The 19,342-nt window shown below is 45.7% G+C and overlaps 1 protein-coding gene across 1 annotated transcript in view; it reads right to left on the bottom strand.

The window, feature by feature from the left end:
• SSRP1 (structure specific recognition protein 1) overlaps window positions 1–19,342 on the bottom strand; it is a 135,194-nt gene that overhangs the window by 87,879 nt on the left and 27,973 nt on the right. Inside the window, exons 4-5 of the mRNA XM_082269205.1 lie at window positions 5,602–5,792; window positions 98–328 (exon numbers count right to left, since the gene is read on the bottom strand). Coding sequence (XP_082125331.1) covers window positions 98–328; window positions 5,602–5,792 — 422 coding nt within the window. The remainder of the gene's footprint in view (window positions 1–97; window positions 329–5,601; window positions 5,793–19,342) is intronic.

Raw genomic sequence — 19,342 nt, forward strand, 5'->3', positions numbered from 1 at the left:
CACTTTTAGCAACAAAGCGCAACAATCCTGTCTTTATTTTTATCATCAGTTCAAGAGGGAAAATTATGTTGAATAAAAGGCACTGAAAGCATCTTACCACAAAGAACATCTGTCTTTGATCCTTGTGTGGAAGAAGGAAGAGACGTAGAACTGTTGTGTACGGAATTTTATAGTCAAATGTTTTTCCATGCAGGTGAAGGAAGGAGGGGTAGATTCGGATGTCATAACGACCACGTGGAGTAAGGCATTGCAGTTCTCGGAATATACAAACTGCATCACCTGTTGCTTGAATCACATCTGCCTTGGACAACACATTCTGAGCAAATGCCTTAAACAAAAAAGCAGAATGATATAAAGACGTGTAATTGTTTTATTCAGCATATCCTGTAGATCTACTGTATGTGAAGTCATACCAAAGCGTGGCCATAGAAGGATTTGTGGATCCATCCGCTAGCTGGCTGATCAAAAAAAATAAGAAAAACACACACAACAGAATCTCCTATTCACGCATTCGAGGTGGATGGAGGAATCCTCCCTGCTGTCAGAATACATTGATAAGCGCAGATGGAAAAACATTTTCCGACGTTCTTGAGAAGTTTATCATTAGCTCAACTTTTCACAAAACGGGAATAGCCAGAGATGGGAATTTGACTGGTCCCTGCTGAACCTTTCCAAATTGTGATCAATCCATGGCAAGCTCAAGTTTTAAGGTGGCGTTTTAAAACTATTCAAGTGTGTTACATTGCAGTGAAAGTATTCACAGCACTTTACTTTTTCCACATGTTATGTTACAGCCTCATTTCAAAATGGATGAAATTCAATATTTTCCTCAAAATTCAACAAACAATGCCCAATGACAACGTGAAAAACTGGATTTTTGACTTACCGTAAAATCCTTTTCTCTGAAGTTCATTGACAGAGGCAGCTTAATATCTTCTTAGCCATTGGGTTATGCTCCTCCCATCAGGAATAGGACACTAGGAAGGAAAAAGCTTTCACCACGCTTACGGGGCTGTCCCTGCAGACATAACCCCACACACACACTCTGCTATAGCCCTCAGTTTTGTTGCAAGCAGTGTTTAGAAGACAACAACCCTATTCCTCTCATAATTAGAGGGGCGGATGCTGCGTCTGTCAATTAACTTCAGAGAAAAGGATTTTACGGTAAGTCAAAAATCCAGTTTTCTCTATCGTTCATTGACAGACACAGCTTCATATCTTCTTAGCCATTGGGACGTCCCAATGTAGTATTTTCATGAGGGGTGGGGAAAAAATACAAAGAACGTAATTCCCCAAAGGCTAAAAACTTAGCCAACCAGGTAACAAGGAGCTCAACCAGGAACTGGAGCTCACCTAGAAAAAACATACACCCTCAGAGACAAAATTTGCTCTTTTAAACAGCAGCCTGCAAAACATTGCGGCCAAAAGAGGCATCCAAAGATGCCAACACATCTATCTTGTAGAATTTTGTAAAACGTGTGCACTGACAACCAAGTTGCTGCCTAGCAAACTTGCATCACCGATGCCTAATGGTGAAAAGCCCAAGAGAGACTCAGCGCTCTAGTAGAATAAGCCTTCACTGGGAAAGGAGGAACCTGACCCTTCAGTGAATAAGCCTGAACCACCGTCTGCCTGATCCATCTGGATATGGTCACAGCCGACGCAGCCAATCCTTTGAGGTCCTTCGGTAAGGATAAAAAGTATGATTTCCTCAAAGATTCAGTAGCCGCCAGGTAAACTAATTGCCAGAACCACATCCAAAGAATGCAAAGCAATTTCCTTGGGATGCTTGAGCTTAGGACAGAGAGAAGGCAGTACAATGTCTTTATGTAAATAGAAACCAGAAAACACCTTAGGAAGAAAGGACCGATTAGGTCAAAGTAATGCATCGTACACACGCAACGATTATCAGCCGTCTGATCGTCCGACTTTTGTCCAGAGTGGTGTTTTGTTGGTTGGAATGTGCCTAGACTGCACACAAATTTTCTCGGCCAACAAAAATCTACTTCTGAAGTGATGTCATGTGCTGGTTTACTTTCCGTGTGTTTTTTCTTCTCTGAGCATGCCCAGTCTTGCTCATCAGATTTTTGTCTGCCGAAATCTGTACTGACTGACGGAAAATCGGCCGTTGTGTTGTTGGCCAACAAAAATTTTACAGCCTGCACACCAGATTTTTTTCGGCCGAAAAGTCGGAGACGGTTGTCGGAAGCATCATACTAACAAACCGAAAAATGGCCGATCGAACGTTGGCCGAAAATTCCCAGCCAATAATCGATGCGTGTGTACGGGGCATAACACTATCTCTACGGACCACAAGATAAGGTGAACGGCAAGACAATGCCGTCAGTTCAAACACCCTGTGGGCAGAAGTGATAGCCAACAAAAAGGCAACCTTCTGAGATAATGTAAGCAGGGGAATCTCCCTAATGTTCTCAAATGGAACAATGGGCAGCCAAATTTTTGGACTAGTGTCTAATACTTTTAGATTTAGCTCCCATTCTCCTTGTCTTATTGAATGGCGACTGAGGAAATCTGCTTCCCAGTTGCTTTCCCCTTTTATATGTATCGCCGACAAATGGAGATCACTCTTTCCTCGCCCAGCCCAGGATTTCCTGGGCTAGTACCAGCAGGGGCTTGGACCTGGGACCTCCTTGGTAAATCAGGTAAGCTACTGTTGTAGCATTGTCAGAGCAGACCTGAATTTCCATACCTGAAATGGAACTCTCAAAGGCTTTTAGTGCTTCGCCCACTGCTCTGAGTTCTCTGAAATTGGAGGAGGCCTGGGCTGCTTCCTTGTCCCAGATGCTGTGAGATGAGCCCCCCACAACCCCAGGTGCTTGTGTCTGTGGCGGGGCAGAGAACGGCCTTAATACATTGCATACAATACAACTCAATGAGAGGAGGCGGGGCGGAGGCGGGGCAGGCACGGCTCAGTACAGCTCAGCTACTGCGAGATTTCTGGAATAGAATACATCCCAGCAGACACTGCGAATCGCCGAATGACGTCATCGCCGATCGGACCCGGAAGTGAGGAGAGGAGGAATAAAGCAGAAATTAAGGTATTTACTAGCAAAAAAAAAAAAAAGTTTCCATTGGTAAAAGCCATTTTAAAGGGGATTACATAGATCTAAAGTTCCAAAAATGGGTGGAACGCCACTTTAAGAAGCGCCGATCACTGTTCCAACCGCCAATGGCAGCGGTCTGCAGAGTCCCCCATAAATATACACCAATAGCAGTGTAGGGATATGCCCACAGAGACCCCCCCCCCCAAGTACTGTACCACCTCCAGAGAGAACCCTCCTGAACGGCCTGCAGCAGGAAGAATCAATCACAGAACTACACAAAAATGGGTGCCAATGCATTTTAATAGGAAGCTCAGGGAAAATGGCTGCTCCATACAAGTCAATGGGAAAATTAAACACGTTGCCCACACTTAAGACGGCGGCGCCCACGGCGTGCCATGCGGCCAGGGACCCCCCCACAAAGAAGGGCTCAAGGATCTAAAACAAGACCCAGCAAGAACAAGGAACTATTGCCACCCCCCTCAGGATGCCAGGCTCCTCAGTGACATAGCCCCCCATGGGGGCAGGAGACAGGATGCACAGGCTGGGTATCCGACAGGCCAGGGGGATCTAGGCCAGGGAGGTACAAATCCTATTATCTCCCGGAGAGGGCCCCCATCCCCCCGTGGCCACCAGGGGCAGGGGGGTTAAAATTTACTCACCATACCGGGTGGACTCCTCCCTGGGCAGAACTCCTTCCACCCAAAGTGGAGGTGCTGCCAGCTGAGGGGGTACGCTGCGACTCAGGGCGTTCAAGGTCGTCTTGTCCCAGGGAGGCATCTGCTCACAGGCTCTTCCCCATCCGGTAAGGGGCACCAACGTGGGGAGGTCTAGTGCGGGACTATAACCTGCTCACGTCATAGGCCAGGCTGGGGGGACCATAAGGCTCTAGATCATCTAGTGTGAGGCCCCAGCCGGCATGCTTGTAGATCACCAGGAGGATCCCCCTGAACACTAGCTATCAAAGTGAGAAATTAAACAAAATAAAAAAACTGAGGCCGAAGTCCCAGCAGGAAACCTAGGTCCTACTTCTTTTCTAAGCAGAAAAACTGGTTTGTTGAGCAGAGGGTGTGTGGGTTATGCATGTGGTAAAGGCCCAGTGGGCGTGTACATGTTAATTTTCTCCTGCCTAGACTACTCCTGCAGGGGGCAGCATAACCCATTCAGCTAATGAAGATGGAGGCTGTCAATAGAGGAAGTCTGGTTTATTTCTCTCCCCTGGGGATGTATCTGCAGGCCCTTCCTCCATCTTTTGCCATTAGATGTCACCATCGTACTGGACTCCAGGAGTCATCCAGTCCTCAGACTCCCCTGGCGTTTCCATGCCGCGGGAGCCTAGACCTTGGCCTCGATAGATGAGCAGACATATCTGTGGCCTTCTGTAGTGTCAGAAGCCCCCTGCACCTCCGCCATCTTTCAATGGCCCGGCCGCTCTGTGTGTGCCGGTGGCTCCCCCGGTGTCTGATGTCATGGTGCCCGAACGGGCGCAACCACAATTTCTTGGGCTCACTACCTGCCTTCCCTCCTTTTTTGGATGGGGCCAATGGCTGTAAACGCGGGACGTGCTCTCGCCGCCCCTTAATATGCAGGGAGGGCAGCCGGCTTACTTTAAAACCACAGGTTCCGCTATCTGCTTTCATAGCGGCTATCCCATTGCCATCAGCACACAACGTGCTTATTTGACCTATTACATCCAGTAGGTAATGGCTCTCCAGCCTTAACGCTCATGATTTTTTGGCCACTATATTTATTGCGCCTTTTGATATACCTTCTTATCCAAGCATATAACCCCCCCCCCCCCCCCCTTTCCTACAGACTCAGGAATATGTGTTTATGTGCCCTGGGAATGCTTTATTCAACTCCTTTTTTTTTTGGCCATGATTGATCATGTTATTCATACTGGTTTTCAAATACTGCTTAATTTGTGCTGGAGTTGTCCAGTATTTGTATGCGGTCCTCATTGGTGCCAGTTGCATTTCGTCATCGCTCCCTTTTTTGCCGCCCTTTCTACAACCCCCCCCCCCGGCTGTGACAGGGCGGTGGGCGCACCCATAAGCAATTTGCTGACATACACTTGTGGGAGTGTACAGATGTAAGTATTACATCTATGTAAGCATGTATGAAATGCACCGGTAGCTTACTTATTTGAAATTTTAGGTATACTTACTGTTTTGCAATAGTATTATAGAGCACTGTATCCTACTCTCCCCCAGAAGAAGGAATGAAAAGCTCTTCCGAAACATGTTGGGATTTACCCTGTGGAGCACCCTCTAAGACTAGGCTGCATACTCTTAAGGGCCAATCTGGTGCTCCAGCACTAAGAGTAATAGTGTAGCCAGTCCATTATTGTACATTGCTAGGTCACATGCTTTTAACCAATGGTTGGTGCTACTGTGACCAATACTGTACATGGTAGAATTACTAATCAGAATTCACTTCACTGCTTTACTGATGCAAGCACAGCAAAATTAGAACTCCCCATACATTTTTCAGAAGTAATATCTGTATAATTTAGTGCTCATGTTCTTTAGAAGTTTACCTCTACAGGGTCACCACCGTCATCCTGCGATGGAGGAACATAAAAGCGGATCTCCATGAGACCAACCTCAGTGTCGTCATTCTGGTGGAATTCTAAAGTCACCTCATTCTTCCCGGTGGTGCACTGAGACACATTACTGAGAGGCAGTTCAAAGGCTGGCTGTTCCCCAATATCAAAGGAGAGGAGCTGTCCTGTAAGACATGGGACAAAATAAAAGCATGAAAAAGCCTCCATGTTGCCATTAGTACAATTATTCGGTTGATAATATATAGATTTTCAGTCTCACCACTGTTTGTGCTGAGCATAAAGTTAAAACAATTATAACCAATCAAAAAGCAATCTTGTGACTTTTAGAAAAGCACAAAAACAATATTGCAGCAGGTATTGCTCAGGTATGTATTGGGGGGCTGCTGCACACAAAACCTTGTGCATCTAAAACCATTTTAAAGGTATGATGGCTCATTTTTCACTTGGCATTCTTGCACTTCCTATTCCTTAATGCAGGGTTTCTCAACCAGGGTTCCATGGAACTCTAGGGTTGCTTCAGAGGTTGCTAGGGGTTCCATGAGCAATGAGCAATTTCCGCCTCTCAGATAGTTTCTCACTGACAACATTGATCTTTGTAGCTATCTGTAACATTGAAATGCTTCCCAGTGACCACAAGTGTAAGGAACATTCTTCCCACTGACCATCACTCTAACGTAGCATGAGTTGTAGATATGTCAATTTTAGCAGGGGTTTCCTGAGACTGGAAAGTTATTTCAAGGGTTCCACTATGTTGGCTAAGAAGTTCCGGGGCTCGGCTCAAAAGTTGCTTACTCATTATCTGCTCTTTAATTCAGTAGGATCCGAAGGGGTCTTCGCTAAGGAAACTTTAAAAGCCCATGTTACCGCCATCCCCAAGGAAGGGAAAGATCCATCCTCCTGTGGTCGTTATAGACCCATCTCCTTAATATTGAGCTTAAGTTGTTCACCCCTTCTAGAGAGGCAAGGGACAACACAACTAAAGTACTAACTTGATCCATATTGCTAACATGACTAAAACGCCCTGTGTATTTTTGGGGACAGAGAAAGTGTTTGATCGTGTAAATTGGAAATTCATGTGCGCGGTTCTCAGACACAGGCTTAGGAGAAACCGTGATAACGTGGATTGCCTCAATATACTCCAACCCGATGGCCCAGGTCAAAGCCAAAGGACTTCTCTCTGACCCTTTAACTATTACCTATGGAACGAGACTAGGTTGCCCCTTATCCCCCTACTCTTCGCTCTTTCTCTTGAGCCGTTCCTTTGCAGAATCTGTTTGAACCAGGACATTCAGAGAATACATGTTGGTAATACCCAGTACAAAATCTCAGCGTATGTAGAAGACTTACTTTTTTCCCCTAACAAACCCCACAGCTTCACTTCCTAAACTTCGAGAATTTGAAAGTTATGGGGCACTCTCCAACTTAAGAATACATTTTGGTAAATCAGAAACCATAGTGGGGGGGGGGGGGGGGGGTCGGAATACCTTCGGCCCACCTATCAACTTTGAAATCAAGCCTTAAAATAAAGTGGACAGATTTGGCTTTAAAATATTTGGGTACCCATATCCCCCCTCTGATCTTTCATCTTTCCCGCACGTACGCTCTTAACTTTCCAAATCTATTGACTAAAACTCGCACACTCCTAGAAACCTGGCACAAAGGCCTGCATTCCTGGTTTGGTAGGTGCAATCTACTAAAAATGTGTATACTTCCAAAATACCTATACCTTTTTCAAGCCTTGCCCACAAAAATTCACTCTCAGTTCTTTAAACAGATACACTCCCTTTTCCTAAGATTTATTTGGGCATACAAGAAGCCTTCCCCGCCACCTGCTCACCCTATCTAAACTTTCTGGAGGGCTAGCACTTCCTGATGTTTGGAAATACTACCAGGCATCCCACCTTAGTAGGTTCATTGACTGGTGTCGTCATAAGTCGAAGCTGTGGCCACAGTTAAAACAAGTCCAAACTGGACATTCAGTTGAAAATCGTTTACCACCGGTGCTAAAATCCCACCCAGTAATAGGCACCACTCTGAAAATAAGCTCACAAGCATGCATACAGGCTGCCCTCTCTACCCGAGACTCTCCCTTATCCTGGGGAACCAGCGATTTACCCCGGGCCACCTGGCCCATGAATTTAAGACCCTATATCTTTCGGAACATACTCAAGCTTCCCACTTTCTAATGGCTGAAGGTTGGCCATCCATAACGACTAACAAAACAAAGTGTCCATTTGGGCTCTTCCTTTTTAGACTGCACTTCAATTTCATCATTTTCTGGCCACCCTCAGTGCTTTGGATGCAAGTTGACACCTTTTGAGGAATACTGCGTGGGAACTGGAACATCCAACAAATCCTCTCTAAAACATACAGCCTTTTGAACACTCCCCTTTAACTGCCACATCTACCGTGGCTTACTAAATGGGAAAAGGAGTTAAATTGTACATTTACAGAAGACCAACGACTACACATCAGATTCTCCTTTTCTTCGGCTATTTGCACTAAGATCCAAGAAACTAACTTTAAAATCTTGACAAGATGGTATCTTATCCCTCAACTTTTACATAAATACTATCCTACCACACCTGACTGTTGGAGATGCCAGGAGGGCGGGGGAATGTTACTCCATATTTTCTGGTCATGCCCCAAGCTGACACACTTTTGAAATTAGGTCAGAAGGATTCCCCAAAAATGGACAGATCTTGAGATTCCGGATTCTCCTACACTCCTCTGATGTTCCCGCGAAACCATATAAAAATTCATTGTGCGCCACCTGTAAACGCAGTCAAATCCTGCTTCCCCTTCACTGGAAAAAGCAACTACCCCGACTATTGCCAATTGGCTTCATAGAGTAGAAGACATCAACAAATTGGAAGACTTATTACTCATGTCACAACATAAGCGAGATCAATACTCCAAAACATAGGTAATGTGGAACATGTTTGTACTCCGACGAGGGGAATCGCCATTCTTGGTACCATGCGTCAGGGCGCATAACCTGATTCGCCTGATACCCATCCCCCTCAAACCCCCCCGCTCTTCCCCCAAAGAGAAGGGAGGTAACCGAACCCCCCCCCCCTTTTTTTTTTATCTCTTCCCCCTTCTATCTCCCTCACTTTGGTTTATGGAAAACAGAAAAAGGAAGGAGTGGGTGGTTCTGGAACTTAATGGTTGCACTTTTTGGCAGCAATATCGCAAATGAAAAGCTCTGCCAGTTTTGGGTTATTCTGATATAACTTGTATATATTTCAGATTTCGGTTTTATTATTGCATGTATTATGGGTTTCATGTTTGAGACAATCAAAGTGTACTTGCCCTCATTGTGATCTTCTGGCTCTTCCCACTCTTCCCGCATTCTTTCTAAATCCTATCTCCTTACACTCCAATCCTAACTCAACAATTTTTTTTGGTAGGGAAAATCCCCACCATTTGCTAAAACTGTACTATACCTCTCTCATAGGTCAGGAGGTCTTGAGGTCAAATATGGCTAGATTATGTTGCAAGCAGATTCTTGCAACTAGCCCAATGGAACATTAGAAACCCCAGATTACCCTAAGGTTTGAGCAGGCCTTCATTTCCTCATACTAACCAGGTTTACTATGGTACTCTACAATTTCACATAAAGATATTATAAAACGTAAAATAGTGGTCGCACAGTCTTTTAAACTCTGGGATCTGTATAGGCACAAATTGTCACGTATGTTTAAAGTTCTTTCTTGGACTTCAATTTTAGGGGACCCCAGATTTTCTGTGACATTTGATTATCCAAATTCCTTTCAGCGGTGGATAGATCATGATTTAACCACATTAGCAGATCTCCAATTGAAGACAAGGTTTAGTTCCTTTGTGCAATTGCAAACCCAAAGAGACATCCTCTCCTGGGAATCATTTATAAATCCACTTCTTTTTAAGGCATTATTCTCTTGGCCCAATAGATTCTCACACTTCATTCGAACATATTTGTTGGAACTCTCCCATACAAAAAGGCTTGATCTCTATAAAAATAACTTTAGTCTCCAATGAAGATGAGACAAAATTGCTATACATGTCGAACTGGGAGCGAGAGCCAAGTACACAATATAGCGAGCAGGAGACCAATTGGCTTAATATGCACAAATTCTCCAACGATACAAGAGACTGCATGAAACTTTTTTTCTTACACATTCTAAGAGAGCGAAAAATTACAGCCTATCTAAGAAAGAATTATTCGCCTTGATACATTGGTAGGTAATTATCTTACTTCCATGCACAAACATTGCCTTCTTTATTAAAATCCCTGATATCTCTAGATTGAGACTTATACACACACACACACTCATCTGTGTAGCTATGCATTGGGGAATTGCCCTAAATTGGAAATCTAATGTGGTGCCATTAACACAAGTAATCTCTCGTAGATACTAAATTATGTTGGGAAAAAATTTCACACACTACACGACTCCAAACCTTCCTTTGATGCAAAATAGGACCCGTGATTTATTTACCGCCACTCGGATTGATGTGGATTCAATTGTTAATATATCTAGATCTTTATGGGGTTCAAGTTAATCTGACCTTATTCAATTGTTGCTGCACGAGAATGAGAAATTTTGTCAAGTTTCTTTGGTTTTTATTTTTTTTTTATGGTTCATGGCTAAGCCTATTAGGTTGAGATCCTGTATGATTAATATTGATTAATCATCCTAACATTAGTGTACTTTTATAGAACTACTGTTTATGATAATCCCTTTTGTAATTTTTCTTTCATGCAATGTACTTTGAATTACTTTTTAGAGTTTTATTCCTTTACTAGAATATCACTGTGATATTTGTACATAATGTAATTTTACCAGCAGATGACTGATCTTTTGTATGGTAACCTACCTACTTAAAAAAAAAAAATCCTTCATAGTCCAAAAAACATTTATGTCCCCACCAGCGATTGTTGCCAGACTCTTCTCAGCGTAAAGATTATAAATAAGTAATTAATTGTTGCACTATGATCGCATGGCACTGCAGGCGATTATTTTCTTGGAAGATAATTCCTGCAAGGGACAAAAGGAACTCTTCCTCGAAGTTGGGGGGGGGGGGTCACAGGAATCTTAGCCTTCTGTTTGCTGGGCAAAGGGTACTTTTACCCCTAATGACTTGATTAAAAAAAAAAAAAAAAAAAAAAAGAGTACCATTGCTCATTGAGCCATCCTCCCATGAAAGAAATCCTCTCCGACCACTTTTTGCAAGTCAGTTTCTACCAACCAAAAGTCTGCACATCTGGACAGAAAGGAAGCCCACACTAGAGTCAGCCAATATAGATGTACTGGCTGACTCTAGTGTGTGGGCAATACACAATACCGCAGAGTAGCCAGAAGTTCCAGGTGCTGAAGGAGTTGAGGCTCTGTAGAGTAGAGATGGATGCTGATTCTCGGGGCATGTGTTTGGTCAAGACCTCTACAGTCCAGCCTACTAGCATAGCAGCAAAAACAGGTTGCATAGTTGGACCAGTCAGGGTGAAAAAGAATTATAAATGGACTTCAAGTCTCTCAGCCACAGCATCTTTAAAAGCCGGGAGATCCTCCATTCACACCATCAGAAATCTGTTTAGGCAGGAAATAGCTGAATCAACCTCTGGGATGTTCCAGTTCCATTATTTTATAGAAACAAGCGCTTATCTCAACAATATCCTATAGAAATAGAGGACTAAGGTTGAACATATCCTTTTTTTTAGGATGCTGCCAGATGCCACACAGTAGGTCTCCAACCAGGGATTGTAAAGTAAAGGTCTTAGACTGTTTGCCCATTTTAAGAGAACCAATACTGGCAACCTTAAAAAGGATAGAATCACCTGTAACATGTTACTCCCCTATTAAGCTCCACTGCTGCAGCAGGCAGACTTGTAGTTCCCAATGGACTACAAGTGTGCTGATCAGCAACCTCGTAGTCCACTGACACTTCCTGCAGCTCACTGACAGACCATATGGGAGGTATGGGCAGATAGCTGTTAACCACTGATCGTGGGTGCAATGCTTTACAGGCTTAGGCTTAGGTTTAACCACTTCCCGCAAGCAGTCGTACCTGTACGTCGGCTTGAAGTGGTTGTACCGGGGTGATGCCTGCAGCTAGAGGCTCATCCTGGTACCATTTTTTTTTTGTTAGAGCTGGCGATCAGCTTTCTGGAGACAACTGATGCGGCAGCAGCCACTCTGCCATTATTCCAGTGAGTGGGGGGGGGATTCTGCTTCGATCGGGTCTCTAAACTACGGACAAGTCCCACATTGGAAATGCCTCTTTGGACAGTGTCGCCCCGCTGGAGGAAACACCAGAACTGAGGCAGCCAGCTGGAAGGGAGCTTTAAATATAATTGATTGGGGCGGTGTTTCCTATGAAGGGAGGAGCCAGGTTCTCTCAGAAGTGCCTGTCCTGAAAGACCAGGGAAAAAATACACTCTCAAAGAGATTTAGGTTCTCAAAGAGCAGCCTGCAAAACCTTGTGGCCAAAGGAAGCATCCGCAACACATCCACTTTATAGAACTTTGTGAAAGTGTGCACCGACAACCAGGTGGCCGACTTGCAAACCTGCATCAGACGCCTGATGACGGAAGGCCCAGGGGGCACTAAGCACCCTAGTAGAGTGCGCCTTGACAGGGAAAGGAGAAACCTGACCCTTGATGGAATAGGCCTGAATCACCGTCTGTCTGATCCATCTGAGGGAAGGTCAAGATCCAAGCCACCGCAAAGAAGTGAGGTTGAATCCTGAGATACTCACACCACGCAACGTATGTCTTCCACATACGATGGTAGATATTCCTAGAAGTAGATTCCCTAGCTTTCAACAGGGTAGGAATCACCGACTCAAATACAGTATACCTCTATCCTTCAGCACCTGGCGTTCAACAGCCAAGCCGTTAAAGCAGGATGGAAGATCGGTCCTTGGTACAGCAGATCATCCCTGAGAGGAAGTTTCCAAGGAAAGTCAGCGACCAGCAGCACCAGATCAGTGTACCAAGCTCGGCAAGGCCAGTCCGGAGCATCTAAAATGACCGGAATTGCTTCTGCTTTGATCCTGCAGAGAAGTCTTGGTAGAAGCTTGAGAGGAGGCAAGGCATAAATCAGATGATACTGACCCAAAAGGGGCTACCAGCGTGTCTAGCCTCTGCCAGAGGATATTTTGACCGAGCCACAAACCTATGCACCTTTCTGTTGAGCAGAGACGCCAACAGATCCACTTCGGGGGTGCCCAACCGGAGACACAGTTGATGAAAAACCTCCGGATGAAGGGTCCACTCCCCTTGGTCCAACACCTCCCAATTGAGGTAATCCACCTGCCAACTTTCCACCCCAGGAATGTGTATGGTAGAGAGGAATGGAACGAATCGCCTAGAGGCCTGCTTCTAACTGTAATTGGATGTGGCTGTGTGTGTAACAGCAGAGATCAACAGTCCTACATAGCAGTGTAGGAAAATAGAAAAAAGCAAATTCTCCCTGATACAGCTAAGACCAAAGTCCCAGCAGGGAGCTACCGTAGGCCTTATCCCTGACACTAGGCAGAACAAACTGGTTGAGTATAGCAGAGCCTGAGGGGGTATGCTTTCTGGGACAGCCCCCATAGGCATGCACAAGTCTTTTTCCACCAAGTGACTATCCCTAGAAGGAGGAGCATAACCCTATGAGTCTGATTAAGGAGAGCTGCGTCTGTCGTTGAACAATAGATAAACTATTCCAAAAGTGAAATCCTTCCTTGTACCCCCTACCCCGCTGCCTTAGCATTCTCCATAGCCAAGCATCAAATCACTTACCTGGGGATAAAGATAGGCAAGTCCCCTTCCTCACTTAACCACCTTAACTTTTTCACCACCATACATAAAATCATTGTGGAGCTAGAGAATTGGTCAGAGCTACCCCTCTCACTGTTTGGCAGATGCCATCTATTCAAGATGGTGAGTTTCCCAAAGCTATTGTATCCCATCCAGACAATTTTGCTCCAACATAGAGACCTCCAAAAACTATACAGGGCTTTGTCTATTTTTCTATGGAAAGGCCACAAGCTGCGTATAGCTTTGCGGAAACTATTTCTTCCCAAACACGAAGGGGGTGCCAACCTCCCCAATATAAGTCTATATAATCTCTCATTCCTGTTGAGAGTGGGATTGGATATCTAATGCTCCTCAATACTCAAAAGTCTAGTCCTTATGGTCTACCAGCGCTGCTGCACTGCAGGATCAGAGATATATACACCCCCCCCAATTTGAAACACAACCTCCTCATCCGAGACACAATGGTGGCCTGGAGAGAGATCACAAAAAGATTTGGGCATTTCCCCCCAGATAGCTAAACATCTTCCCATCTGGGGACACCCTCTGTTCCCTCAGTCTCTCCCATTCCTCATCTGGGCCTCACAGTGCCTATCCTAAATTCGCTCCGTTTTCTGAAACCTCCTCAGGGAAGCCCATCCTGCCCTCTCAGCTTTTAAGCTATTTCAATCTCCCTACTACTTGTCATCTACTTTACAACCTCCAAGTAACAAGCTTTGCGGCCAGCAGGTTTCCCCCCCAGAGTCCTCAGTTTTAAATCCTCAATATTAGACCTCTTCCTTAAGAAAGACATTCATAAGATCTTTGACCTCTACAAACCCTTATCCGCTCTCTTTACACCTCCCTCGACCTCCGCACAGCTCTCTGCCTGAAACAAGTAACTCCAACCTCTGGATTACCACACCGCTATCCTCCTCAGGCTACCAAACTACTTGTTCTTTCAAAACAAACAAATTCTGGCGTGAACAACAGTTCAAAATATTACACCAGGCTTACATCCCCCACCCAAAGTCCAAGGAGCATCCAGGCCGATCAAACTGCCTACTATGTGGTACTTCAAAAAATGGATTTTTGTAAGATCTTACCGTAAAATCCTTTTCTCTTAAGCTCATTGACAGACGTAGTCTTCTTGATTCTCAAGAGCTGGGTTATGTTGTCTCCGCAGGAGTAGGACTAGGCAGAAAGACAAAACGTTCTGGCTCCACCTTAGGGGCAGTCCCTGAGGGTATATCCTCCCTCTCTCTGCTACAGGGAATCAGTTCTGTTTTAAAGCAGTACAGAGAATTTAACCCAACCCAACTCAATGATAGAGGGGCGGGTACTACGTCTGTCAATGAGCTTAAGAGAAAAGGATTTTACGGTAAGATCTTACAAAAATCCATTTTTCTCTATCGCTCATTGACAGACGTAGTCTTCTTGATTCTCAAGAGCTGGGACATCCAGAAGCAGTGCCACAAAATGAGGGGTGGGATTGACAGAATCAAAATCCAATCTAGAAGGCCCAACCGGAGCCAACCAGAAGTATCAAAGGACTCATCGAGTAAACAGATGAGACCTACCCCACAAATCCTTGAGGTAGAGCAACAGTCTCCTCAAACAGTGGCCTGCAAGAACCTTGCAGCCAGAAGAGGCATCTGACGATGCCATCACATAAACCTTATACAATATTGTAAAGGTATGAACCGACTACTAAACAGTCGCCTTGAAAACCTGAACCACTGACGCCTGATGGCGGAAGGTCCAGGAAACTCTAAGCGCCCGAGTAGAATGCGCCTTAACAGGGAACGGGGGATCCCGACCCTTAGATAAAATAAGCCTATACCACCGTCTGTCTGATCCATCTAAAGATGGTCGCAGCAGAACAGGCAACCCCTTCTTAGGGCCATCCGTGATCACAAACAGTGAATCCGTCTTACAAATTGAATCCGTAGTATTCAAGTATATCCTGATCGCCCGAACTACATCCAAGGAATGCCATGCAAATTCTCGAGGATGATTGGGCTAAGGACATAGGAAGGACAATACACTGTCCTTATTCAATGAAACTTTGAAACCACCTTAGAAGGAAGGATGGATTCGGATGAAGAACAACCTTATCCCTATGAACCACCAGATCTGGGGAACAACAGTATAATGCAGCCAGTTCTGACGCCCTGCGTGCAGAAGTGATAGCCACCAAGAAGACCACCTTCTGGGATAAAGTAGGCAAGGGAATCTCCCTGATATTTTCAAAGGGAGGTGTCTGAAGAACCGACAGCACCAAATTAAGATCCCAGGATGGTAACGGCGCGTGCACTGGCAGAGCCAGGTGTCGCACCCCCTGGATGAAATTCCGCACCAAGGAATGAGTAGACAAAAGCTTCTGAAAGAAGATAGCAAATGCTGAAACCAGACCCTTGATAACACTCAAGGCCAGCTTCTGCTCAACTCCCTGATGCAGAAAGCCAATATTCGGACTACCGAATAAAGATGTAGATGGAACCCAAGGGATTCACATCACACAATATAAGACTTCCATGTACGATGATAATCTTTCTGGAAGTCGCTTTCCTTGTTTTAACTAGAGTAGGAATAACTGAAGCTGACAATCCCTTGTCCTTCAGCACCTGGGTCTCAATAACCAGGCCGTTTAAAACCAGCGATCGTAAAGCAGGATGGAAGATCGGTCCCTGAGACAGTAGATCCTCCCTGAGAGGAAGTCTCCACGGGACGTCCGCCATCAGTCTGACCAAGTCGGCGTAACAAGCTCGACGAGGCCAGTCCGGAGCTGCCAGGATTACTGGAATTCCTTCCTCCTCTATCTTGCGAAGAAGTCTTGGCAGTAACCCAAGAGGGAAGGCATACATTAGCTGGTATTGCCCCCACGGGGCGATCAGTGCGTCTGCGGTTTCTGCTAGAGGATCGCGGGAGCGAGCCACGAATCTCTGAACTTTCCTGTTGAATCGAGATGCCAACAGATCCATATCCGGGGTGCCCCATCGTAGGCACAACTGGTGGAAAACGTCTGGATGGAGGGACCATTCCCCCTGATCCAGAGTCTGACGGCTGAGATAATCTGCCTGCCAATTCTCCACCCCCGGAATGAACACCGCAGAGATTGCTGGAACAAATCGTTCCGCCCAGCGAAGAATGCAAGCCACTTCTTTGGCCGCTCGGACACTCTTGGTGCCCCCCTGGTGATTGACATAAGCCACGGCCGTGGCGTTGTCCGACTGGATCCGAACCGGGCTGCCCTGGAGCTGCTCGGTCCAGTGAATCAGACAAAGTCTGATCGCTCTCAGTTCCAATACATTTATCGGTAACCTGGATTCTTCCGGGGACCAAAGTCCCTGGACAGATAACTGACTGAGAATTCCTCCCCATCCGGATAGACTGGCATCCGTGGTCACTGTCGTCCAATATATTGGCAGAAATGACTTTCCCTGGCTGAGCATCGGAGACCGAAGCCACCAGACCAGAGACTCTCTGGTCTGTTTGCTCAATCGGATCTGATTGTCCAGGGATTCCGGATTCCGATTCCATCTGAGAGGAATCTCTTGCTGAAGAATTCGGGTATGGGACTGGGCAAATGGGACTGCTTCGAAGGAAGCCACCATCAACCCCAGACCCCTCATGCAAGTCCGAAGGGAAGACCAGCTGTTGGTGGACTGCTGATTGAATCTTTCGGAGTTTCCCTACCGGAAGAAAAAACTCTTGTCCTGACTGTGTCTAGAATTAGACCCAGATATTCGAGCCTCTGGGTGGGAACCAGAAATGACTTTTGCTGGTTCACCAGCCACCCGAATTCCTGTAAAGAAATCATAGTAATTTCTATGTTTTGTAGCAAGGTCTGAGGAGACTCTGCATGAAGCAGAAGATCGTCTAGGTAACCTAGAATCGATATGCCTCTTTGGCGCAGAAGTGCCAACATTGGGGCCAACACCTTCGTGAAGACCCGCGGAGCCGTGGCGAGACCGAGAGGTAACGCCACAAACTGATAGTGGTTCTCTTCTACGGAAAAACGTAGAAACCGCTGATGTCCTGCGAAAATGGGAATGTGAAGATATGCGTCCTAGATGTCTATGGACGCTAGGACATCCCCTGGATGCAGAAAGGCTGCTACTGTGCGAATGGACTCCATTCTGAATCTTCTTATGTAGACAAAAGAATTGAGTGCCCTTAAGTCCAGAATTGGACGCACTTTGCCCTCTTTCCTGAGTATTGTAAATAGGTTTGAATAAAAACCCCTGAAAGCGTTCAGTCCAAGGAACGTGGACTACCACTCCTTGTTGTAGTAAATCTGTGACTGCTCTCCACAGATCGTCTAAACGACCCGGGGATAGTCGGCTATTGGAAGGGAAGAATCGCGCCGGTGGGAGAGATCGAAGCTCGATCTTGTACCCTGACCTTATGACTTTGCAAACCCATCTGTCCGGGATTCTGGAAAGCCATGGATCCGGGAACCGGCGAAGACGTCCCCCCACCCCAGTTATGGGTGGGGGGCGCACCTTCAGGCTTTGGACGGTTTATCTTCAGGTCTAGAGGGGGCGGGCTTTTGCTTGCCCGACCAACGACTCCTGCAGGAGCTTTGGAGGACTTAATTTTTTCACCCGCGGGACGAAAAAAAAAAACCTCTTGTGAGCAGAAAAAGAAGGCCCTCGTCTTTGACGAGTTCCTTTACCTTAAAATTTTGCGGTAAAAAGGTGCTCTTTCCACCCGTGAGATCCTTAATGATCTCATCAAAGTTGGCTCCAAATAGACGCTCTCCTAAAAAGGGGAAATTACCAATGCTTTTTTGGAACCTTGGTCGGCTAACCAACCTTTTAGCCACAGTGTACGCTTGAGAACCACCGCTGAGACAGATGCTCGCGCCAATAATGAAGTGGCGTCTAACGCCGCATCACACACAAACTGTAACCCCTGTATCATCTGTTCCAACAAATCTGATACCGCCTGAGGGACCTCTTCTAGGTCCCGGCGTAACCACTTGGTCCATACAGTTACAGCCTGCGAAACCAGACCAATAGCAATTATTGGTCTGAAAGCTGATCCAATCAAGGTAAACATGGTGCGAGACATAGCTTCTATCTTGCGATCCACTGGATCTTTAAAAGACGGAGCGTCTTCTAGAGGAATAACCGTGGCTTTATTCAATCTAGCAATTGGTGAATCCACCACAGGTGGTTCTGTCCATTTTTTAATGAGGGTTTCCTCAAACGGATAACGCCTGTTAATGCGTTTAGAAATAGTAGAAATGCGTTTTGGCAGACTCCATTCTTCTTTGATTGGATTGCCAAAACATTTGGGCAATGGAAAAAACCTTCGCCACTAGATGCGTTTTTAGTCTCAAAAGGGATTTCAGTTTCAGCTATTTCTGACGGAATACCCTGTAATCTTAAGGTCTCTTGAACAGATACCATGAGTGCGTTTACCAACGCTTCCTCTCTGGCTATGGCTGATGCCGAAACATCCTCCTCACTGTCTGAAAAGACAGTACACGAGACACCAATACCAGATGAAGTACCTGCAACTGCAGAAATAGGCTCAGAGTCTGAATCCGAGGTTTCAGATAATAAGGGGTTAGGCGGGGGTCGCTTACTTGCGCCCTGTCCCTGACAAGCCACTTCCACCCGGGACACAAGCTTCCATAATAGCGGACAATGATTTAATCGTCAGTGGGGTGCTGGAGGATCCCGCAGACCCCTCGAGGGGATCCGGAGGAGATACATGAGTGGCAGGGTCCATGATAATTCAGGACACCTTTGCCAGAAAACACAAAAAAACTTTTTTTTTTTTTTTTTTTAAATAAAAAATACCTCTCTTTTTTTTTTTTTTTTTTTTTAATTTTTTTTTTTTTTTTATGTGTCTCCCCCTAGCGCAATAGCGCCCCTCAGAGTACCTGCTTCTCGATCCCACAGAGAGAGAGAGGGACCCCCAAGGCTCACCAAC

This window comes from Pelophylax lessonae, assembly GCF_965119305.1.
Source record: "Pelophylax lessonae genome assembly, chromosome: 9".
NCBI lineage: Eukaryota > Metazoa > Chordata > Amphibia > Anura > Ranidae > Pelophylax > Pelophylax lessonae.